The following is a 25,395-nucleotide window of genomic DNA, read 5'->3' on the forward strand; positions in this document are numbered from 1 at the left end:
AAAACACTTTTCTACTTGAGCAAGATGATATGAAAGAATCACATGTCATAAATACTGTATATACTTTATTTTTTTTTTCGAATGCATACCACAGATTGTGCCAAGGCAATACTACATGTTTTGTCCTAGTGCAGTTGCTGTAGTTAGCGATCAAAGATCTGCGCATGTGCGACTTAGATTGTGCAGGCGTCACAGATTGTGTATTGACACCCTTCATTGGAATGACCAGCACCTGCCACTGGTCTGTGTGTGGCGATATGTTGCGTTGTCTGATTTCATGAATGAAAATGAAGACATACAAAATTATTTTTCTCATCATTACTGATGAGGTGATGCCCCCATAATGCATGCTGCTGTTTTTTTTAAATTGGAAAAAGATTCGTCAAACAGGTATACTCTTACTTTCCCTACATTTTAGCATGTGTGATGTTATTGGCTGGAGATTGTTAAAAAATGTCAACCCAAACATTTTTTTCCAAGAATATGTTCCATGCAGGCCCACCTGTTGAAACAAGGGATTCAGATTAATATTGTGTTTGTGGAATATGAGTTAATCAGCAAAATCCACCCCTTTTTAGCCATCTCAGGGGCCATTTTGTCACATCAGTCAACTGAAAAATGACATCACAGTTGCTCTGGCGTCTGCTGACAACCAATCATGGCTCAGCTTCAGAAAACAGGTGAGCTGTGATTGGTCGTTACCTAAACCCTGAGCAACTGTGATGTCATTTTCTGTAAAAGCAGTACAGAAGACAGAGAGACCCAGACACAGGCAGATGCAAAAGTAACAAATCAACTTTATTAAACAAAGAATCAAAAGTAACAAAGACACTGAGGACCGGGCATGGCAGTGGCTGAGCTCTCAACACTTGGGGCTGTTCTTGGGAAGTGACAAGACGTTCTGTCGAGGAGTGGAAATCTGACCGGAAGCTAAATACTGGATGTGATGAGTGATGGGGAACAGCTGTGAGGAGCTCAGCATACCTGTGCACGCCCAGCCCCGAAAACAAAAACAAAAACCAGCACAGGAAAGAGAACTGCAACTACTTCAAAATAAAAGGCAAACGACTCACGATAATCTGCATTTTAATTTGATTTCTTACTGATTTCCAGTATAGTATACATACAGTAATTAATATTTACATCACACTTGTGTGGCAGAATTATGTTGTCATGATAAACACTTGCAAGAAAGACTACATGTCAAAGTATTTAGTAAGTTTAGAACCTTTAATTGAAGTAGAGTAATAAACTGTCTTTCATATTAACTATTGCTTCATTTGTCTTTATCTTTATACCCTTTATCTTTAATAGATCTGAAATTGTTCCAATAAAGATTAATTAAGTGCTTATTTGTTAAAATTATATATCATTGAAAAGGACATCGGAAACATATATTTTATAAAATCGCAATCACAATTTTTAGGGAAAAAAAAGCAATTTGCTCATTTTCAATAATAGTTCGGCCCTAGTTGTGAACATGCAAAGTCATAGCAAAATGTTCTAGTTTTGGGGTAAAGTCATGGCGAAAAGCAGAAGCGCCTTAATATTAATCTCATCAGCCTGTGTCTGTATGTGTCTGTGTGCGTGTTTAGCTAAATAAGAAACAAGTTTATGTGGAAAAGGTGGAGAGAATGCAACAAGCTCTAGCTCAGCTACAGGCAGCCTGTGAGAAGAGAGAACAACTTGAACATCGACTTCGTACAAGGCTGGAGAAAGAGCTGGAATCACTACGCATGCAACAGGTACACAAATCCAAATTGATTTTGAATTTTCTGACATTTACGTTACAGGTGTGTGTAAGTCAGGTTCATTGCCGGCCACATTGGAGAAGCCAGTTACAACTGTGATATTACCAATGCGGCACATAAGCGGTGTGCTGGTGTGCATGAGCACTGCAATTTGAATGAATGCGCTGCAGTTCAAATCTGTCACCGCACTTGACAATTTAACATAAATGGGCTATTTGTTTTGACAAAAGAAAAAAAGACAGCCTTCATAGACTTCACCTAACATAAATACATTTTTAAATAAAATTAAAACAATTTTTTTTTTAACTTTGATTTTTATTTTTCTTCAGCATATTTGAAAACACACATCAAAAAGGTAAAATAAAAACAAAACAAAACAAAATAACTAACAATAACACCAACACCTGGGGAGTCACATTTCTTTCACAATTCAGTTCCACTTCCTCTTCTTCCTCTTATCAATCGCCATTTGTCAGTCCGGTTTTAGACATGTCCATTTTTCCCATTTTCAGTCTCCTTGAGTACCCTGTAGTCTCATACGAAAAGTCAGTATCTCCATCATACGGATTTCCTCCACAATTGCCATCCATTGATCCTGGTCAGGTGGTTCTACATTACACCATTTTCTAGATATAGCTTTTTTACATGCAACTAATAATATTTTCACTAGATATTTATCCCCATCATATATCTTCCCTTCACCAAAGTCATTCATGTATAAAGTTTTACAGTCAAAAGGGACATTATACCTTACAATTTTTTTGTATTGCCGTATGTATTTTTTTCCAAAAAGGGGTTATTTTATGACATTTCCCAAAGATATGTGCATGATCTGCATTCATTTCATCACAATCCCTCCAACAGTTGAGATTCGTTTTTGAATACCTATTTTTAATTTTGGGGGTTACAAAAAACCTTATTAAATTTTTCCATGAGAACTCTCTCCATGATTGTGAGCTTGTGGTCGATTGATGTGCACTCCACATCCTACACCATTGTTGCTCTGTGATTTCTATCCCAAATTCAGAATCCCATTTCGTCTTTACATAATTAGTTGAATTCTTATTTCTCATCCAATCTTTGTATAGTGCAGGAATAATTCTGAAAGATTACTTTTATAGGATTTGAGTATAAATTGAGTTTACACCCCATACTTCATGTGCGAGATCAAGTCTGATCTTTTTCATATAATAATCCCTTGCTTGTAAATATCTATAGAAGTCATGGCTGTCCAGAACAGCTTCTTCCTTCATATCTTGGAAACTTTTCATTTCCCCTCCGTCCAACAAGGTGCACCAAGCTGTTATTTCCTTACATATCCACCGTTGAAATTCCCTGTCATATTTGTTCGGTTTGAAACCTTTATCATATGCCACCCACTTCAACAGCTTTATATCCTCAATTTTATGTTTCTGTGTAACTGTAAACCACAACTCCAGAGTGAATAAAGTAACAGGATCTAGTTTTTCCCGCACCTTATCATATATAACTTTATCTCCAACCAAACTCTGAATTAGGTAACCCTCAAACTCTCTTTCCATACCTTTCCATTTAGCCGCATATTCTGTATTATACCAGCATACTATATATCTTTATTGGGCAGCGAGGAAGTGCTTCTTTAAATTTGGGAGACACACACCTCCTTGTACTTTTGGTAATTGTAAAGTCGCATATCTCACTCTTGGGTGTTTTCCACTCCAAACGAATCTAGATATTGCCCTATCCCAGTGTACAAACTGTGTTTGTGGGACCTCTACTGGTAAGGATTGGAACATGTAGAGAAATCTAGGCAGTATATTCATTCTGATCACCTCGACTCGTGAGCTAAAGTCCATTGTTAAAGTAGACCATCTCTCTATGTCCTTTTGAATTTCCCGATTGATAATATCATAATTTACTTTGTACAAATCAGTTCATTTTTTGGTGATGTGGACCCCTAAATATCGAAATGCATCTTGGTTCCAGTTGAATTGATATGAACCTCGATGGAGTGTAGTGGATCTTCAGTACCTGTTTTTTTGAAATATTAACCTTATATCCAGATATATGACCATATGTTTCAAATAGATTCATTAGTGCGGGTAAAGAGTTCTCTGGTTGTCTGAGGTACGCAATTACATCATCAGCATAAAGTCCAATCTTATTTTCTATGTTGTTTATTGTTACTCCTATAATTTCTTCACTCTGTCGTACTGCTTGCGCTAATGGCTCAATAAAAAGGGCGAACAAAGTGGGTGAGAGACAGCAGCCCTGTCTCGTTGTAAATATATTCTGTCTGTCAGGTTGCTATTAATTTTAATTCTGGCTTTGGGTTGATGGTATAATGACCTAATACATTGCACAGACTTACTACTGAAGCCAAATCTTTCCAATACTTTAAATAAAAAAATCCAATTTACTGAGTCAAAGGCCTTTTCCGCATCTACATTTACTAATAAGGTCTTCTGTTTGACCTTTTGAGCTTGGTTTACTATATGAACTCTTCTAATGTTATCTTGTGCTTGTCGGTTCTTTATAAATCTATACCATTCTGCACTATATCCATCACTCCCGGGGCTTTTTCTGTTCTTCAAGAGCATCTGACACCTCTTTTTCTGTAATTTCTGCTATTAATTTCTTATTTTGGGATGAGCCAATCGAATGCAAGTCTACTGTCTTCAAAAATTCCTCCATCACACCTTCTCCCGCTGACAAAGGTTGCTCATACAACTTACTATAGTATTCCTTAATTACCTTCCCAATATCAATGGTCAGAGTTTGGACGTGGATGGTATCGATTGCACTTCTGCACTTTCGCCTTCGAATCTACCTCACCTGCGCGTTGCGTTTTTACTCTTTTTAATTTTTGGAGACTATTTTTATCTTATTTTTTATTATTATTTATTTATTTAAATTTTTGTTAATCTCTGGGTCGCTTGATCTCGCGGACTAGCATACAGCTAGCTTGAGACGGAAACGGGCTAGCTTGGAGCTAGTGTATTAAAATGCCTTCAGACGACAGCGACGAACACAATGGCCTGCTGGAGAAGGCAAATAAGACAATCTCTGACCTAAGAAGGGATATTCGTCGTCTCTCAGAGGAGCTCCATGAGAAGGAATCGGTCATCTCTTGCTTCGCGACCCGTTTCCCCGAACTCTCCGCGGTGGTCATGAGGAGGCGCGCTCGTGAAATCCTGTCGGCGACAATGACGGCTGAGGCGGCTGGCCTCTCGGACACGGCGAAGTGGGATCCAATTGCCTGCCCGGGGCCATCCTGCTCGACACCGCTGCAGAGTGACACCTGGGTCAAGGTGGTGTCCCGCGGCCGGAGGGCCGGGGAGCCACCCCACCGCCCCCAACTGGTCCTGGGGAATCGGTTCGCCGCCCTGGCGAGTGAGTCTCCTGTGCCCATCACTGCACTACAGCAGTCGGAGAGACCGACTGCTGCGTCCGACGCTGGGGCTGTGCTCCCAGGGGCTCCCTCGGATTCCCCGCCACCCACGGCGACGACCTCGGCCGGGAACCCCATGTTGGGCGGGTCCGCCGGTGACACGGCCGTCCACTCACGCGTCGGGCTGCTCCGGGACGCGGTGTCCCGGTACAAGGGTGGTCGTCATCACCAGCATCATCGGCGACACTCATCGGTGTCATCCACCGTCTTCACTCGGCCTCGGCGGAGCCATCCTGGACAGTGGGGTCGTGAATCTTCCGCCGGTGGTGAGTCCCTTGGCGTTCCCTCCTCACGTCACCCACCGACCACCGTTATAATTGGCGACAGCACCATTAGACGTACTCACTATCCCGGCTGCGTCACCCGCTGTTTTCCCGGAGCGAAAGTCATGGACATAGTTAACATCCTGCCGGGTGTTCTTGACTCTCTGCCATCATCCATTACCCGGCTCATCGTTCACGTTGGGACAAACGAGACAATACGCCGACAGTCTGAGCAGACGAAGAGAGACTTTCACGCCCTCTTTGCCTTGTTAAGAACCTGCGGTCTGTCGGTCTGGGTGAGTGGCATTTTGCCGGCATTGTCTCGCGGAGCCGAGCGCTTCAGCCGCCTTTTAAGCTTGAACACGTGGCTCCTACGCACTTGTGGCCACCTTGACTTTGCTTTTATTGACAATTTTAACCTATTCTGGAATCGCCCGTCTTTTTATCAGCCGGATGGTGTTCATCCGAACTCTCTTGGTAGCAAGATTTTAGCCGCTAACATCCACCATGTCATAACCAATTCCACTCCCAGCTGACTCTTGTTTACCAATCATATTTCTTCTTCTACTCATAAACGCTGCAATGACAATGTCACTACCATCACTTACAGACCAATACCAGCTGCTCACAGTACCACCACCCTCACTACCTCCCCCTGCAGGCCCTCATTATCATTACCACTATCGGACAATTTTCCCATTGAAACCATCACCGGCAGACGCTTCCCTTGCACACACAAACAACGTGGTTTTAACAGTGGTAATCTAGTATATGTTAATACTGCTCATTCGTACCACCATGAGCGCACGTCCAGCACAATAATTAATCTGGCCGTGCTGAACGTGCGCTCCCTTTTAAACAAAACTTTTATCATAAACGACCTGATTTTAGACAATAATTTACATGGTATACTTTTGTCTGAGACATGGCTTGGTACAGATGCTCCAGTTGCTCTCAACGAGGCTTGCCCACCGAATTTTAACTTTTTATTTTCTACAAGGGATGGCAAAAGAGGAGGCGGGACTGCATCAATTTTTATTAATACTCTTTTATCAAAGGAGATCATTTTTAGCAGCTATTTATCGTTTGAACACCATGCCTTTGTTTTTAGCAGTCCCCCTATTCTCTGCATTACCGTCTATAGACCTCCCCATCATTCCACTTCTTTTATTACAGAATTTTCAGAATTCTTATCCATTTTATATTCCAGTTATAACAGGATATTAATAACTGGCGATTTTAATATACACATGGACAACATCTCGGACCCACTATCCAGAGATTTTTCAAACCTTTTAAACTGCTTGGATTTTAAACAGCACGTCTTGCAGCCAACTCACAACAGAGGACACACCCTGGATTTGGTTATAACCTATGGCTTGTCTGCTGGTGTGTCCTCTGTTGTTGACTTGGCAGTGTCAGACCACTACTGTGTCTATTTTAACATCGCCAGTTTTAACCATCTAGCAGTCCCGGTCAGAACAGTGAAGAAACGCTACCTATCTTCTGAGGTGGCAGCAAATTTTATCGAGATCTTAAAAAACACTCCTGCTGACATTTTACCTGCACCCTGTGATCTTATTGTTGACAATTTTAACCTACATCTTAAATCATCATTAGATTCAGTAGCTCCACTTTTAATTAAAACAACAAAAACAAAGACTGTACCCCCGTGGAGAAACAATGCTATCAAAATATCAAAGAGAAAATGCAGGAGTGCAGAGAGGAGGTGGAGAAAAAGTAAACTTACAGTACACTATGAAATTTTATGCGAACAACTGAAATCCTACAATAAAACAGTAAAACTGGCAAGATCTTCCTATTTCTCAAACCTCATTACAGTCAATAAAAACAACCCCAGGGTTCTCTTCTCCACCTTTGAACTTTTAACTAGTTCTGATTTTAATAAGTCCCCACAGAGACCAACAGATGCTCTCTGTGAGGACTTTGCAGACCACTTCAGAAGTAAAATCGATGACATAAGATCCAGTCTTTTAGCACGTCAAAACACAAGTTTTAATAAACCCGGACAATCATATTTACATGAGGAAACACTGGAAAGTTTTGCCCTGGTTGATGCAAGGACACTTGTTCGAGTTTTCTCCCAGGTAAACCCAACAACCTGCCTTTTGGATCCAATTCCCACATTTCTTTTTAAGACATTTTATGGATTTTTTGAAGAACAAATTTTAAATATAGTCAATTGCTCTCTTCAGACAGGCGTCTTCCCCGCTGCCTTTAAAACGGCGGTGGTGAAGCCCCTTCTGAAGAAGAGCGGTTCTGACCCGAGCGTTTTTAATAACTACAGACCCGTATCCAACTTACCGTTTTTAAGTAAGATTTTAGAAAAACTGGTTTTCATCCAGTTGAATCATTTTTTAAATACAAATAATATTTTGGAGAAATATCAATCTGGTTTTAGGATGAACCACAGTACGGAGACTGCTCTTTTAAGGATCTTAAATGATATTAGGTGCACTGCAGACGTGAGAAAACTCACAGTCTTGGTGCTACTGGATCTAAGCGCTGCTTTTGATACAGTAGATCACCAAATTTTATTAAATAGACTTAAAAATCTAGTGGGCATCTCTGGTACTGTTTTTGACTGGTTTTATTCCTATCTCACAGACCGATATTTCTTTGTAAGTATGGATACTTGTTCCTCTAAAACTCATGAAATTAAATGTGGGGTTCCTCAAGGTTCGATTTTAGGCCCCCTACTTTTTAATCTTTATATGCTTCCCCTCGGGGATGTCATCAGGGGACACGGCATCAGCTTTCACAGCTATGCTGATGACACGCAGCTGTATATTGCCGTGTCTCCTGATGACACAGGACCCATTGATACTCTTTTAAATTGCATTTTAGATATCAAGTCATGGATGGCAGATAATTTCCTACAGCTCAATCAGGACAAGACTGAGGTTTTAGTTATCGGTCCCGAAGGTCAGAGAGAGAAGCTTTTACCAAAACTACACATTTTTAATCCCTCACACTGTGTGAAGAACCTTGGCGTCATTTTTGACTCTGAGCTCAGTTTTATTCCTCATATTAAAAATGTAACCAAGATTGGTTTTTATCACCTTAAGAATATCGCCAGAGTCCGCCCGTTTCTCTCTCAGGCTAACACGGAAGTGCTGATGCATGCCTTTATTTCCTGTCGTTTAGATTACTGTAATGCCCTGCTCTCTGGCCTCCCGAAAAAGAGCATTTCACCACTGCAACTACTGCAGAATTCAGCTGCTCGGGTGCTGACGAGAACCAGAGGGCGGGAGCACATTACGCCAGTTTTGAAATTGCTGCATTGGCTCCCTGTGTGTTTCAGGATCGATTTTAAAGTACTTTTATTAGTTTATAAATGTGTTAATGGTCTTGGGCCATCTTATTTATCTGATTTGCTTTTATCATACCAGCCCTCGCGGATCCTGAGGTCCTCTGGCGCCGGCCTTTTATTTATTCCAAGGGTGAGGACCAAAATGCATGGCGAGGCTGCATTCAGCCGTTTTGGTCCTCACCTTTGGAATAGCCTGCCAGAGGATGTCAGGTCTGCAGAGACTGTTGATATTTTTAAGAGGAAGCTCAAGACACACCTTTTTAGTTTGGCTTTCAACAACTTTTAAATAATTTATCTTTTCTTTTGATTGAAGATAATTCTATGTTTTGCTTTGAATGTTTTAAAGCACTTTGAGTTGCATTTTTATGTATGAAAAGTGCTATATAAATAAAATGTGATTGATTGATTGATTGAATATCCTCCAGAGGGTGAAGCAATTCCTGTGTACGTGGATCTCTTATTTTGTTAATACTATTAATATTTTGCTGTTTTCTTATGCGTCTCGATAATAATTTGGTGGCTCTCGGGCCTATTTCATAATAACTCTGTTTTACAAATGTACTCTTTTTTCCACTTCTTCTGCCAATATTATGTTTATTTTGCTCTTTAGGCCCTTTATCTCCTCGTAAAGAATAGAGTCCTTTGAATCATAATTTTGTTTTTCTAGCAACCTTAATTTTCCAATGTATTTCCTGTATAATTCTAAATTATTCTTTTTTATCTGAGCAGCCTCTGCAATTAGTTTTCCTCTAACAACCACCTTCATGGCATCCCACAGTATCATTGGGTCCACCTCACCATTGTCATTTTCTGTCACATATGTGTCGATGTCTTTTCTAATAGCCAGCTTCCTCTGTTCAGTATTGAATAATCTTGTGTTCAATCTCCATACTGTATTTCGCTTCCTCTTGTTCAGACCTATTTTCAAAGTCAATGGATTGTGGTCTGATACTACTGCCGCACCAATATTACACTCCTCAACAAGATGGCAGTCACCTACATTCATGAATAAATAATCTATCCTTGAGTACACTTTATGAGCAGCTGAAAAATGCGTATATTCCCTCTCTAGTGGGTGCATATGTCTCCACATATCCATCAGTCCCATCTCTTCCAATGACATGTTAACATAGCGTGACAATTTTTTCCTATTTCTGTTTAGACTTGTAGTATCACTTCCATGGCACAAAGCTACATTTATATCCCCCCCGCAAATCAATATCCCTTCTGATTCCACTGCAATGAGATCATATAGACATTTGAAAAAATACTCGTCACTTTCAGGGGGTGCATATACATTAACCAATGTGATTAATTCATTTGCTACCCTCTCCTTCACTAGGACAAACCTTCCCTCTTTATCTTTGATTTCCTTTTCACATTCAAAATGGATTGAGTTCGCCATCAAAATTATTACTCCTCTCTTACGGCCTTTCTTGTATGTGCTAGAGAATAAGTTCTTGTAGCCAAATTTTTCATGTTCTAGTTGGGATAAATGAGTCTCTTGCAACATTATAATTTGTGCTTTTTCTTTTTTCAGTTTTGTCATAACCTTCCCTCTCTTTGCTGGCGTACTCAAGCCTCTTATATTTAGCGATATTATCTTGATACTATTATCCATTATTAACTTTTTATTGAATCCTTAAATGTGCTCCCCAACTGGAATGAACTATACAACAATGTAAACAAAACATCACCTAAAAAGAAAAATTCAAAAACATAATCAGGGGGTGGGTCAAACCCTGGGGCTGTCTCCCAAATATCCCGGTGCCCCTAACACTACATGGTCCTCTGAGATGAGGGCCTCTCTCTAGACCCAACACTGTACTGTCCATTATGTCTAAACATCCCCTTCCTATACCACCCAATTAACCTCTCTCCCCCGAGTCGATCATGTTTGCTTAAGGCTGTTAAATTCACAACTTAACATTCAGTTACATAACATACCAAGAGTAAAGAAATATGAAATAGACCTCTAGAGTCCTTCCTTTCATCTTCTCTGTTATTTAGTATCAGAAATGAACAATTTACCTGACTTGTGATTTTCCCACCCTTGTACCTCCAATACTATGTCCAACGAGCTTTATTTTCGTCTGAATCGTTGTAGCTTGTCCTTCATTCGCTGCGCAGCCTCCACTCTTTCTTTCCCACCACCGGCTCGCCGCCACTCTGTTCCCTCCGCTCCTCGTTCCAAAGCCGCATCCAAAATGTTGCTCCTTCGCGTTGTCTGTGTTCGTCCATCTTCGTCGGGGCTCGCTGTATCGTATCCTCTTCTTCCCAATTCTCTATAATGGACATTGTTTATAAATATAACAATTATATTTTGGGACCTCCTGCATTCACATAATCTGGTGTGACTTTCTGTTTAAATTGGAATGCATACTGCGTGCGATTTATATATATATATATATATATATATATATATATATATATATATATATATATATATATATATATATATATATACATATATATATACATATATATATACATATATATACAGTATATATTATATATACTAGAGCTGTGAAGCGATTAAAATATTGAATCGTAGTTAATCACATTTTTTCATCGTTAACTCGTAGTTAATCTCATATTTTATTTATTGAAAAAAAAAATCAAATTTTGAATTTTAATACCCTTAACATGAAAAAGAGGATTGATTTTCTTATAGAAATACTTTATTAAAGGGAAGTCAACCCAAACATATTTTTTTCAAGAATATGTTCTATGCAGGCCCACTAGTTGAAACAAGGTATTCTGATAATTATTGCGTTTGTGGAATAAGAGTTAATCCACCTGTTTTTAGCCATCACTGGGGGCGGCCATTTTGTCATGTGTGTCTACTGAAAATGACATCACAGTTGCTCAGGGCTCAGGTAACAACTAATCACAGCTCACCTGTTTTCTTAAACTGAGCCATGATTGGTAGTTATTTGAGCCCTCAAGGCATGTGTGATATCATTTTCAGTTGACAGAAGTGATAAATGGCCGACCCCTGAGATGGTCAAAAATTGATGGATTTTACAAATTAACTCATATTCCCCAAACGCAATATTAATCAAAATGCCTTGTTTTAACTAGGGGGGCTGCATTGAACATATTCTTGAAAAATATGTTTGGTTTGACTTCTCCTTCAATTGAAAAAACAAGCATTGGATTCAACTCACAAAACAGCCCCTCAGCCCTTTCAAACACGCGCACACACACACACACACACACACAACTAGACGCGCACACGCGTCCGTGCATACACGCACCCACACAAATAATCATTTACATTAGTGTTGTTCTGACAGATATGTTTATTTCTTCATGAGAACTACGAGAGCAGTCATTTTTACGGATGTCACTCGCTGCTCGAGTGTCTAATAAAGGTATTTTGTTTATTAAAATTCTGTTGTGGGTATATTTTAATGTAAATTGTGTCAGATAAATGAATGAGAAACAGGTGGTGTACCGCTGAGATTGTCCCGTGCGGCTCTCGATCACGCTGCGTTGGTCGTGCTGTTATAAAATACAGCTGCTTTGGCGCAAACGGCAGATTATTTTGTCTGTATTATTTTTCTAAAATGCTGTAATATTGTTTTGTGAGTATATATTTATTTATTTATAATGTGTTTAAGTATTTATTCCTTTTTGTTGGGTTTAGTACCGTGCGTTTCCTGGGCGGAGAAGAAAGGAGAGAGAGAGGTGAATTAGAGCTGGACTGTTCACGTCTGAATACGAAGACGCAACAAAACACTGTCCTTACCAAGGAAGACGCCAGAATAAACACATAAAGTCAAACCTATATTGTAACCCGCCATACCACGGCCTCCGAAGATAAGGAAGAACAAATTTTAAGGGTGACATTAACAACGCGTACGTCAATATCACCACGGGGCAGGGGGACTCAGCCGAGCAATTCATCCTCATCGTCAATATTTTGAAGCAGATGTAACGCCTCCTCTACTTTGAAGCTTTGTTTAAAATATACATGTATACATCATGGTGACCAGCAGCCTTTGACCTTTAAAATTGGATTAACACCGAAAATAACGCGCTAAATTGACAACCCTAATATATATATATATATATATATATATATATATATATATATATATATATATATATATATATACATACATGTATATATATATATATACATACATGTATATGTATATGTATATGTATGTGTGTGTGTGTATATAAAAATGCATGATAATTTGCCAGTTGCCTATGCTTGATCCAGTTTCGATCCAGATCATAATAGAAAGTGAAGTTAGTGCTTGCATAAATAAATAAATCCGTCCCAAATTTCACCAAAATCCATTCAGACCTTTGTATTAAAGGGACGGTGGGGCCGGGATGGCCATGTTTTCACTAACAAGTTCATTTTATATATTTTTTTATCAGGAAAATGAAAAGAGTTGCCATTTTCTATTTTATCCATTCATTTTGGAGAAATTAGGAAATAAGTGACTCCATGAATAACGCCCCTTGATAATGAGCACAATAGCCGCGCCCCCTACCGTTCTATCCTTGTTCGGCCGGAGTCACGCAAGGAACCGATTCCAAACCCTCCATTGGAAATCATTGTACTTTTATTGCTTATAACGTCCAAAAATGGCAATCAATTGGCACCAAAATTTATGTGGACATCTTTAAAAATGGCCACTTCTACATATCAAAAGGATTAACCTCTCCGTGGCTGATTTATATGAGAATGAGGAAATGTGGAAGTCAGCAGAGCTACATAGATTTAGGCTGGGACGAGCGCACACTGCTTCTTTGCTTTAAAAAAATAAAAATAAACTGCCTCTTTGCTGATCACGGTTAGGACGGGCGAGGCATTAAACACCAGTCAGGATATTTACAGGATATTTACAGAGACTGAAGTGGGAATGAGTAGACGTGCACATTTATTTGATTGAGGAATGGTCCCAGTATTTCGACCTACAACACGCCGTCCAATTTGGAAGGTAACAGCCGAAATGGCACATTCCAATGCGGCCACATTCAGCTGTGCAGTCAGCCTCGCTGGAACTTTTCGTTGGCTGTTCGATGAGGGTTTTTGTCACTCTCACACCGCTTCACTCAGGCAGAAGGTGGCGGCTGCAAGCAAAAAGCAGGGACACCGCGCGCGACTACTTGCGAGGCGACATGAAGACACAGGCTCATCTTTACCTCCACACGCTGGGTGGACAGTAAGGAGCTAATGTTGTTGTGCTAACGCCTTTTGTTTTAACGACCTGAAGCTAGTTGTTGCTATTAGCCGTCCCATTATCCTATCCTACCAAGCCGGGGAGGGAAGAAGGGGACGTAAAGCTCCAATCTGCCTGCTGCTGCTGCAAGCCGCTGTCTCTCTCCCTCCTGAGACACGAGTTTAGCGTCGCTAAATGTCCGAAATATAACCGGTCGGGGTTCGTCTGCACATTCATGCTCTTGTCCGTTTCAGCTTGTGAAAGTGGAGGAGCAATCGCCACGGTATTTTTGATTTTGTGGAATTGATCATGATAAGATCATGTTTTCTGTCAATAAATTCAAACTATTGTGCAGAACACTTTTATACTTTCACAGGTTGAAGTGGACAAGAGTAGTAATGTGCATCTGCATTTTGGTGGCGATCGGTCACCGTTTTAGACAACAGAACTGACAAAGCGAGCAATATTACCACACATACCTTCCTCACGTGACGTAGACTGCTGAGACTGAAAACATAACATGAGGCACGCCCCTTTTTGGGGGAGATTTGTCGTAAACCTAATGGAGAAACAATGCTATTAAAATATCAAAGAGAAAATGCAGGAGTGCAGAGAGGAGGTGGAGAAAAAGTAAACTTACAGTACACTATGAAATTTTATGCGAACAACTGAAATCCTACAATAAAACAGTAAAACTGGCAAGATCTTCCTATTTCTCAAACCTCATTACAGTCAATAAAAACAACCCCAGGGTTCTCTTCTCCACCTTTGAACTTTTAACTAGTTCTGATTTTAATAAGTCCCCACAGAGACCAACAGATGCTCTCTGTGAGGACTTTGCAGACCACTTCAGAAGTAAAATCGATGACATAAGATCCAGTCTTTTAGCCCGTCAAAACACAAGTTTTAATAAACCCGGACAATCATATTTACATGAGGAAACACTGGAAAGTTTTGCCCTGGTTGATGCAAGGACACTTGTTCGAGTTTTCTCCCAGGTAAACCCAACAACCTGCCTTTTGGATCCAATTCCCACATTTCTTTTTAAGACACTCTATGGATTTTTTGAAGAACAAATTTTAAATATAGTCAATTGCTCTTTCAGACAGGCGTCTTCCCCGCTGCCTTTAAAACGGCGGTGGTGAAGCCCCTTCTGAAGAAGAGCAGTTCTGACCCGAGCGTTTTTAATAATTACAGACCCGTATCCAACTTACCGTTTTTAAGTAAGATTTTAGAAAAACTGGTTTTCATCCAGTTGAATCATTTTTTAAATACAAATAATATTTTGGAGAAATATCAATCTGGTTTTAGGATGAACCACAGTACGGAGACTGCTCTTTTAAGGATCTTAAATGATATTAGGTGCACTGCAGACGTGAGAAAACTCACAGTCTTGGTGCTACTGGATCTAAGCGCTGCTTTTGATACAGTAGATCACCAAATTTTATTAAATAGACTTAAAAATCTAGTGGGCATCTCTGGTACTGTTTTTGACTGGTTTTATTCCTATCTCACAGACCGATATTTCTTTGTAAGTATGGATACTTGTTCCTCCAAAACTCATGAAATTAAATGTGGGGTTCCTCAAGGTTCGATTTTAGGCCCCCTACTTTTTAATCTTTATATGCTTCCCCTCGGGGATGTCATCAGGGGACACGGCATCAGCTTTCACAGCTATGCTGATGACACGCAGCTGTATATTGCCGTGTCTCCTGATGACACAGGACCCATTGATACCCTTTTAAATTGCATTTTAGATATCAAGTCATGGATGGCAGATAATTTCCTACAGCTCAATCAGGACAAGACTGAGGTTTTAGTTATCGGTCCCGAAGGTCAGAGAGAGAAGCTTTTACCAAAACTACACATTTTTAATCCCTCACATTGTGTGAAGAACCTTGGCGTCATTTTTGACTCTGAGTTCAGTTTTATTCCTCATATTAAAAATGTAACCAAGATTGTTTTTTATCACCTTAAGAATATCGCCGGAAGTGCTGATGCATGCCTTTATTTCCTGTCGTTTAGATTACTGTAATGCCCTGCTCTGTGGCCTCCCGAAAAAGAGCATTTCACCACTGCAACTACTGCAGAATTCAGCCACTCGGGTGCTGACGAGAACCAGAGGGCGGGAGCACATTACGCCAGTTTTGAAATTGCTGCATTGGCTCCCTGTGTGTTTCAGGATCGATTTTAAAGTACTTTTATTAGTTTATAAATGTGTTAATGGTCTTGGGCCATCTTATTTATCTGATTTGCTTTTATCATACCAGCCCTCGCGGATCCTGAGGTCCTCTGGCGCCGGCCTTTTATTTATTCCAAGGGTGAGGACCAAAATTCATGGCGAGGCTGCATTCATCCGTTTTGGTCCTCACCTTTGGAATAGCCTGCCAGAGGACGTCAGGTCTGCAGAGACTGTTGATATTTTTAAGAGGAAGCTCAAGACACACCTTTTTAGTTTGGCTTTCAACAACTTTTAAATAATTTATCTTTTCTTTTGATTGAAGATAATTCTATGTTTTGCTTTGAATGTTTTAAAGCACTTTGAGTTGCATTTTTATGTATGAAAAGTGCTATATAAATAAAATGTGATTGATTGATTGATTGATAATCACAAAAAAATACCTTAAATCACTACAGACTCTTTTGAGGTGGGCATTTTAGTACTAATGCCGCTTTTACATGCAAACCTATTATATAAGTGCCAATGTTAAGCTCACCCAAGTGTCCCTTTAAAACAATTGAATCTAAGTGATGCTTTACATCTTTTCAATTATAATGTATCCATACAGCTGTAATCAAGTTTGAAGTTATTGTTATCAAAATACCTTTTTCCTTTCCAGCGTCACGGAGGCACACAAAACAATGGTGTGGTCCCATCAGAGTACAGTGTCACGGCATTAATGGAGCACCTGAGGGAGAAGGAGGAGCGCATTTTGGCTCTGGAGGCTGATATGACCAAATGGGAACAAAAGTACTTGGAGGAGAGCGTCATGAGACAGTTTGCCCTTGAGGCTGCTGCTTCTGTTGCTTCTCAAAGGTAGAAGGGAATGATACTATGTGCATGATATGTATGATCACAATGACTTTATTTATCTTTCAGACATAATAGCATCTTGTCTACGGGTGATAATGTGTTCGATGATGAGTTATTCAAAAGACTCCCATGGAAGTTACAATAGCACAGGTATCTCACCATGGACATGCGCTGTGGCTCTTGGTGGTTGGAACCGTGATTGGTCGTTGCGAGCAGTTGTGATGTCATTTTCAGTCGACAGAAGACAAAATGTCCGCCCCCAGGGATGGCTAAAAATGAGTGGATTAACACTTACTCCACAAACACAATATTTATCAGAATTCCCTGTTTCAACTAGTGGGCTTGCATAGAACATATTCTTGAAAAAAAATGTTTGCGTTGACTTCCCCTTTAAGGGTCACTCAACTAGAACTTGAGCATTTGGCAAACATTTGGCATTCCTCCCTGTTGAACTGGCCTAATGGTTAGTTCATCTCACCTTCTGTGTATGCAAAAATGCTAAATGTGCGCGTGATCCCCTACATCAGGGGTCCCCAACCACCGGACCGCTGACCGGTACCGGGCGGCAGGCCACTTTGGACTGGGCTGCGGCGGGCCGCACAGATGAAAGAAAAAAAAAAAAAGTACAGTACTTCCTGTTTATTTATTATCCGAGGCTGAAAAACATTTTATTTCGAAAAGTGACCATATTCTCTCCGTTACATCCATCTATGACTGACTCTTAATGCATGTCAAGTTGGCTCCGTCACGTAACGCTAATATTAAATGCACAAGTTAGCAAATGAGTAAAATAAACAGATGGACAGATTTGGGAAGCCATCCATCTGCAGCCTGGGTCCCGTCCGCCATTCGTCTTGGTGGTCATCCCTGCGAGCAAGCATGCGCGAGACTCGGGTGCGTGTTTCCGTTTCCGTCAGCTAAACAGGCGTCCATCAATAATGGAATGTGAGGTCCGCTCGGACTTGCCCCAGTTATAATGGAATATATAGATGGGCGAAAATTCACTTCAGTTTGTGCTTTGTCCGTCTTCTTTTTTTAAAAATGTTTTTTATATAGTTTTACGGTTATCGTTTATTGTCTGCAAAACGAGCGTCCGTCATAGACAGAGAGACAGGTCGGTCAGACGGAATGCCCACCTCCGGTTGTTGGAATGTGGGAGGAAACGAGAGTACCCGGAGAAAACCTATACAGGCACATGGAGAAAATGTAAACTCCTCACAGGAAGGCCAGAGCCCAGATTTGAACCCATGACTCAGAACCGTGAGGCACTTGTGCTAACCACTTAGGCACCCTCTACAATTAATGTACAACTAAATGTTCTACTTTTCCTTGGAGTCAGGGAAAAGTAGAACATTTAGTTGTACATCAGATGTGTGTAAATGCTTCTCTGCATTGTATTTTCCAGAGCTGGACCCTCTGACCCGGCCGGATGCCCATTTTTGGGGTGGGGGGTGGGGGCTGACAAATTTTAATAAAAGGGCTCGACTAAGCATGGCTGGAAGTGGATTTTAGTCCGGCCCACAAATCGGCCCTCATGCGTGTGACGTGCTCGCGAGACGGCCAAATTTCATCTCAGCCTTCTCAGTGAAAGGCTTCTTTTTAGGCTTCTTTAGGTGCAAGCGACAACTGCCGCATTGATTCACATGACCGATACATTGTGCTGTTGGCGACAGGTCTGCAACTCATGCCACGCACACATTAGGAATTGTTGCTGCTCTGATCGGTCCATTATGTCACATGTTGCGATGATGTACAGTTTCCCTCACGGAGGAGAGAATGCACCACGCAGCTCGTTGCCGCTGCAAAGCAAACTAGTTTGGCAGCGGCGTATGTGTAAAAAGAAGCTACTCACCGTTCCCCCTTAGCCGCCACCTTCCAGATCGTTTTCGCACTAAAATTAAATGTATCGTCTAGTCATCTCGGTCCCTTTATGGTTGTAGCAGGCACAATATCCATTGTTGTCGTTGTCTTTTTGAAGCGACACCCCCTGACTTGGAACACAACTGTTTCAAAACAACTTGTGTCCACGAGTATAGTCAAGGTGTGTGCAGCACTCAAGGATGACGCCGGCACATCAAGGTGGAGTTCATGCACTTTTTCTGTCTCGTCTTCCCTACTTCCGGAAACGCCGTAGCAAACCTGCTGTGTATAGTGGTTTGCTGGTATGCTATTATTTTGAAGGCTGGGAAGTGTGAAGGAGGGGAAATGTGGAAAATAAGTAACTTGTTGACTGCGACTTCTGGTCGTCTGTTGGACCCAAATAATTATACATACAATGCGACAAATCCAACCCGGGGCTCGCAATACAAGTAAGCACACGCAGTTGGGTAAATACCACTGACGCATTTGAAGCGTGTCCACAGCAGGTTTGAATAGTAAATTAGCCAGCTAATCACCTTTAAAAAGCCTCTGCCATTAGCATCTCTGCCGCGGCGACGTCAATCACGGACACTTTTTTGGGGGGGGGTTGGGGGGTTTGGGGGCGTAACGGGGCGCGGGCCGACAATGTTTATGAATATGGCCGGTGGGGCGCGGCCGGAAGGGTACGCAGGTCAAGGGTGGAGGATCGCGGCCGGACCGGCAAAAAAGGGTCAAGTGCCCAGCTCTGGTATTTTCTAATGGGCCACTCACTGGTTACAGCAATCCAAACACATAATGTTGCTTGTTTCACCCTTTTTAATACAGTCATTGTTGTCTGTTTTTCAGGGGCACCTCTGCCACAATGTTAAGTCATTCTCCCAGCAGCAGTTATGACACATCAGTGGAGGCCCGCATTCAAAAAGAAGAAGAAGAGATTCTAATGGCCAATCGCCGATGTTTGGACATGGAAAGCAGGTAACATTTCAGAATACCTGTATTTTTCTTGATAACTATCAGTGGTGTAGAATGTTGACGATTTTTTACTCCCTTTAGAAATTGGAGACTTTTCTTAAATTGTTTAAATTAACAATACTTTATACAACACGTCAAACTCAAGGCCCGGGGGCCAGATCCGGCCCATGACATCTTTTTATGTGGCCCGCGAAGGCAAATCTTGTGTGCTGACATTCATTTTTCAAATTGTCTTCACTTTTAACACTACATATGAGATATTGAAAACATTTGTTACCAATCCCTCCTTTAAAATAAATTGAGAAGAATTGAACACTGTCTAATGATTTGAAAACTAGTTATCCTTAATTAGTATCCTTAATTAGTTGTGTATATGTGATAATATAAACCAATCATTTCTATGGGTTCACAGTCATAACGGCCCTCCGAGGGACACCATAACTATGATGTGGCCCGCGACAAAAATGAGTTTGACACTCCTGCTTTATACAGTTCCTTCACATACTAGTCAGAACAAATTCAAAAAGACCCACAACACAAGTGACTAAGGCTAGGTTCACACCGCAGGCAAATGCAACCCAGATCTGATTTTTTTGCCCATATGCGACCGGTATCTGATTTTTTTATGAAAGTCTGAACGGCTCCATTTTTTCAAATGTGACCTGGGTCACTTTCATATGTGGTCCTAGATTGGATACGTTTCCGATCTTTTCCAATGCGTTCGCGGTGTGAACTGCCAGGTCGCATATATCCGACATTGACGTCATCCGGAGCCCAAAATGTGCTCCGCGCAGGCAGAGGGAAACTGCTGGCAGCAAGGGATCGAATCTACAAAGTTGTTTTGAGTAACACTATTGACTTTCTATTTTAATTTAATTTAATCCACCTTGAAACATAAAGCATAAAGTGGACATTTATGGCAATCGTAGTAACGGCTCAGATAGATTCATTTTTTACGCACGGTTAAGGCGTGACGTCATCGTTAGTGATGTCTCCATGAAATGAGATATTAAAGCCACGCCTCATAATTTCCCCCAAGTACTGTATTTATTTCTACCTGCTACCTAATCGCTTGACTTTATAAATGCCCCGATACGCAGGATCACGTTTACTTCAAACACAACGTCAGGTGTGACGTCGTCTCTTCTTCTGCGCATGCGGGTTACTTTGGCGACGCATGTGTTCATACAGCAGACAAGACCAAGGTTGCATTCATAATATAATATGAACGTTTACACAAAAAAATTTGATTTTTTCAAAAAATCCGAATTGAGCATTAAAGAAACACTGGGTCATATGTCAGTTTTTGTTGATTATGGCAGTGCCATGTGGACGAAAACGGTAGTGTTCAACCACATTTCCCATGCGTGCCAGCGCGTAGTATCTTGAAATCCTGAGCCGTCCTTATAGCGAAAGGAGGAAGTGAGTATGCCGTAAAGCAATTCAGGACATTTGTATTTTTTTGTGTGCCAGGGTATAGCCCACCCTCCTCAAAATTGCTTTGTGCCAGTAAAAATGATACAGACCCCCTCAGGGCATGAAGTCCCATTCAACTACTGTACTTGTAAATCAATGTTTCATCAGAAGAATTGTGAAAAATGTTATTAAAGTGACACTTGGGTGAGCTTAACATTGGAACTTATATAATAGGTTTGCATGTAAAAATGACATTAGTACTAAAATGCCCACCTCAAAAGACTCTGGAATGATTTAAGGGCTTTTTTTGTGATTAGGTTTACGACAAATTTCCCCGCCCGTTTTTGGGGCGTAGCTTATGTTTTCAGTCTCAGCTGTCCACATCACGGGAGGGAGCCAAGCGTGGTAATATTACTCGCTTTGTCAGTTCTGTTGTCTAAAACGGTGACTGATTCACCAAAATGCAAATGCACATTACTACTCTTGTCCACTTCAACCTGTGAAAGTATAAAAGTGTTCTGCACAATAGTTTGGATTTATTGACATAAAACGTGACCTCATCATGATCACCTCCACAAAATCAAAAATACCGTGGCGATCGCTTCTCCACTTACACAGGCTGAAGCGGACAAGAGCGTGAATGCGCACATGAACCCCGACTGGTTATATTTCGGACATTTAGCGACGCTAAACTCGTGTCTCAGGAGGGAGAGAGACGGCGGCTTGCAGCAGCAGTAGGCAGATTGGAGCTTTACGTCCCCTTCTTCCCTCCCCGGCTAGGTAGGATAGGATAATGTAACGGCTAATAGCAACAACTAGCTTCAGGTCGTTAAAACAAAAGGTGTTAGCACAACAACATTAGCCCTTTACTCTGCATCCAGCCTGCGTCGATCTTCAAGTGGTGCCTCCCAAGCAGTCGCGTGTGTTGTCAGACAGAGAGCCGCCAGGGAGTGAGGTAAGCCCTCATCGAACAATTGTCAATGTTCAGCGAACAAAAAGTTCCAGCGAGGCTGACTCCACAACCGAGTGTGACTGCATTGGAACGTACCTTTTCGTTTACGTTCCAAATTGGACGGCGTGTTGTCGTTCGAGAAAATGGGGCCATTCCTCATCCTAATAAATGTGCACGTCTACTCATTTCCACTTCAGTCTCTGTAAATATCCGGACTGGTGTTAAATGCCTCGCTTGTCCTAACGGTGATCAGCAAAGAAGCAGTGTGTGTTTTTGTTGTTGTTGTTTTTTTAAGCAAAGAAGCAGTGTGCGCTGGTCCCAGCCTATGTAGCTCTGCTCACTTCCACATTTCCTAATTCTCATATAAATCAGCCACAGAGAGGTTAATCCTTTTGATATGTTGAAGCGGGCATTAGTAGAGATGTCCACATAAATTTTGGTGCTAATTGATTGCCGTTTTTGGACGTTATAAGCAATTAAAGTACAATGATTTCCAATGGAGAGTTTGGAATCGGTTACACCTGTGACTACGGCCGAACAGGGATAGAATGCTAGGAGGCGTGGCCATTCTCCTCATTAATAAGGGCCGTTATTCATGAAGTCACTTATTTCCTCATTTCTCCCAAATTTATTGATAAAATAGAAAATGACAACTTTTTTCATTTTCCTGATCAAAAGATATATAAAATGAACTTGTTAGTGAAAACATAGTCATCCCCACCGTCCCTTTAAGGTTAATTTCTTGCCCAGTGCTGCTTTAAGACCTGCGGTGTGAACCTAGCTTAAGTGCTTATTGCACTTGAACCATACAGGCTATTGAAGAAATTACAAATGTTATTGGTCAGAGTAGGGTTGCACGTTATGCCGGTACCAGTATAGTATCTAGATACGTGTTGTCGTTCGAGAAAATGGGGCCATTCCTCATCCTAATAAATGTGCACGTCTACTCATTTCCACTTCAGTCTCTGTAAATATCCGGACTGGTGTTAAATGCCTCGCTTGTCCTAACGGTGATCAGCAAAGAAGCAGTGTGTGTTTTTGTTGTTGTTGTTTTTTTAAGCAAAGAAGCAGTGTGCGCTGGTCCCAGCCTATGTAGCTCTGCTCACTTCCACATTTCCTAATTCTCATATAAATCAGCCACAGAGAGGTTAATCCTTTTGATATGTTGAAGCGGGCATTAGTAGAGATGTCCAAATAAATTTTGGTGCTAATTGATTGCCGTTTTTGGACGTTATAAGCAATGAAAGTACAATGATTTCCAATGGAGAGTTTGGAATCGGTTACACCTGTGACTACGGCCGAACAGGGATAGAATGCTAGGAGGCGTGGCCATTCTCCTCATTAATAAGGGCCGTTATTCATGAAGTCACTTATTTCCTCATTTCTCCCAAATTTATTGATAAAATAGAAAATGACAACTTTTTTCATTTTCCTGATCAAAAGATATATAAAATGAACTTGTTAGTGAAAACATAGTCATCCCCACCGTCCCTTTAAGGTTAATTTCTTGCCCAGTGCTGCTTTAAGACCTGCGGTGTGAACCTAGCTTAAGTGCTTATTGCACTTGAACCATACAGGCTATTGAAGAAATTACAAATGTTATTGGTCAGAGTAGGGTTGCACGGTATGCCGGTACCAGTATAGTATCTAGATACGTGTTGTCGTTCGAGAAAATGGGGCCATTCCTCATCCTAATAAATGTGCACGTCTACTCATTTCCACTTCAGTCTCTGTAAATATCCGGACTGGTGTTAAATGCCTCGCTTGTCCTAACGGTGATCAGCAAAGAAGCAGTGTGTGTTTTTGTTGTTGTTGTTTTTTTAAGCAAAGAAGCAGTGTGCGCTGGTCCCAGCCTATGTAGCTCTGCTCACTTCCACATTTCCTAATTCTCATATAAATCAGCCACAGAGAGGTTAATCCTTTTGATATGTTGAAGCGGGCATTAGTAGAGATGTCCAAATAAATTTTGGTGCTAATTGATTGCCGTTTTTGGACGTTATAAGCAATGAAAGTACAATGATTTCCAATGGAGAGTTTGGAATCGGTTACACCTGTGACTACGGCCGAACAGGGATAGAATGCTAGGAGGCGTGGCCATTCTCCTCATTAATAAGGGCCGTTATTCATGAAGTCACTTATTTCCTCATTTCTCCCAAATTTATTGATAAAATAGAAAATGACAACTTTTTTCATTTTCCTGATCAAAAGATATATAAAATGAACTTGTTAGTGAAAACATAGTCATCCCCACCGTCCCTTTAAGGTTAATTTCTTGCCCAGTGCTGCTTTAAGACCTGCGGTGTGAACCTAGCTTAAGTGCTTATTGCACTTGAACCATACAGGCTATTGAAGAAATTACAAATGTTATTGGTCAGAGTAGGGTTGCACGGTATGCCGGTACCAGTATAGTATCTAGATACTACTAGAGTTTTTAAAACGGTGCTATACCGCATTTAAAAACAAACTGTACTTTTATTTCATTTTATTGAATGTGATTGAATTGGTAAATTGGAGCCTGTCTATTTAAGAGCGAGTGTGACGTACTTGCCCACGCGTCTCCGCCTCCTTATGCTCACAGGCGGAGAGAAAGTGAAATCGCGCAAAGCAGGTGGAAGACAACGAGGAACAGAGCCCGTACTTGTTGATAAAACCGAATGACAAAGGCAGCCACTGAACACATATGGCTTGCACTGCGGTGCTTCTTTGGTACAAAGTGCTACAAAGTCTACCTTGATCGCGAAGGGAGGCAACATGTCTAATTTGTCCAAACATTTGAAGGACAACCATGCAAATTTGTTCAGCAACTTCTGTCAAGAACGACAGGTGATCATGTTGTTCACCAGTTCACTGTATATTTATGTCAATTAAATTAGTTCAGGGCGGTACGGTGATTGACTGGTTAGCACGTCCGCCTCACAGTTCAGAGGTCGTGGGTTCGATCCCGGCCACGGCCTCCCTGTGTGGAGTTTGCATGTTCCCCCCGTCCCTGCGTGGGTTTTCTCCGGTTTTCTCCCACATTCTAAAAACCTGCTTGGTAGGTTAATTGGACACTCTAAATTGCCCCTAAGTGTGATTGTGAATGCGGTTGTTTGTTTGTCTCTGTGTGCCCTGCGATTGGCTGCCAACCAGTTCAGGGTGTCTCCTACCTACTGCCCGAAGACTGCTGGGATAGGCTCCAGCATGCCTCACGCCTTGTG

At 41.2% G+C, this 25,395-nt stretch overlaps 1 protein-coding gene and 1 long non-coding RNA gene across 7 annotated transcripts in view; one reads left to right on the forward strand and one right to left on the reverse strand.

Moving 5' to 3' along the window:
* The window catches only part of amot (angiomotin), an 85,733-nt gene that overhangs the window by 38,577 nt on the left and 21,761 nt on the right, over positions 1 to 25,395 (forward strand). For all 6 annotated transcript variants that reach the window (XM_086057173.1, XM_086057171.1, XM_086057172.1 and 3 more), the window contains 3 exons: positions 1,596 to 1,745; positions 16,805 to 17,001; positions 19,705 to 19,833. In XM_086057173.1, the coding sequence (XP_085913299.1) occupies positions 1,596 to 1,745; positions 16,805 to 17,001; positions 19,705 to 19,833 (476 nt within the window). The remainder of the gene's footprint in view (positions 1 to 1,595; positions 1,746 to 16,804; positions 17,002 to 19,704; positions 19,834 to 25,395) is intronic.
* LOC147132808 (uncharacterized) overlaps positions 11,034 to 25,395 on the reverse strand; it is a 29,392-nt gene continuing 15,030 nt past the window's right edge. Inside the window, exon 3 of the long non-coding RNA XR_015090302.1 lies at positions 11,034 to 11,063. This is a non-coding gene — a long non-coding RNA (uncharacterized LOC147132808). The remainder of the gene's footprint in view (positions 11,064 to 25,395) is intronic.

Source organism: Filicampus tigris, chromosome 17, assembly GCF_054856515.1.
Source record: "Filicampus tigris isolate MCC_2025a chromosome 17, RoL_Ftig_1.0, whole genome shotgun sequence".
Lineage (NCBI taxonomy): Eukaryota > Metazoa > Chordata > Actinopteri > Syngnathiformes > Syngnathidae > Filicampus > Filicampus tigris.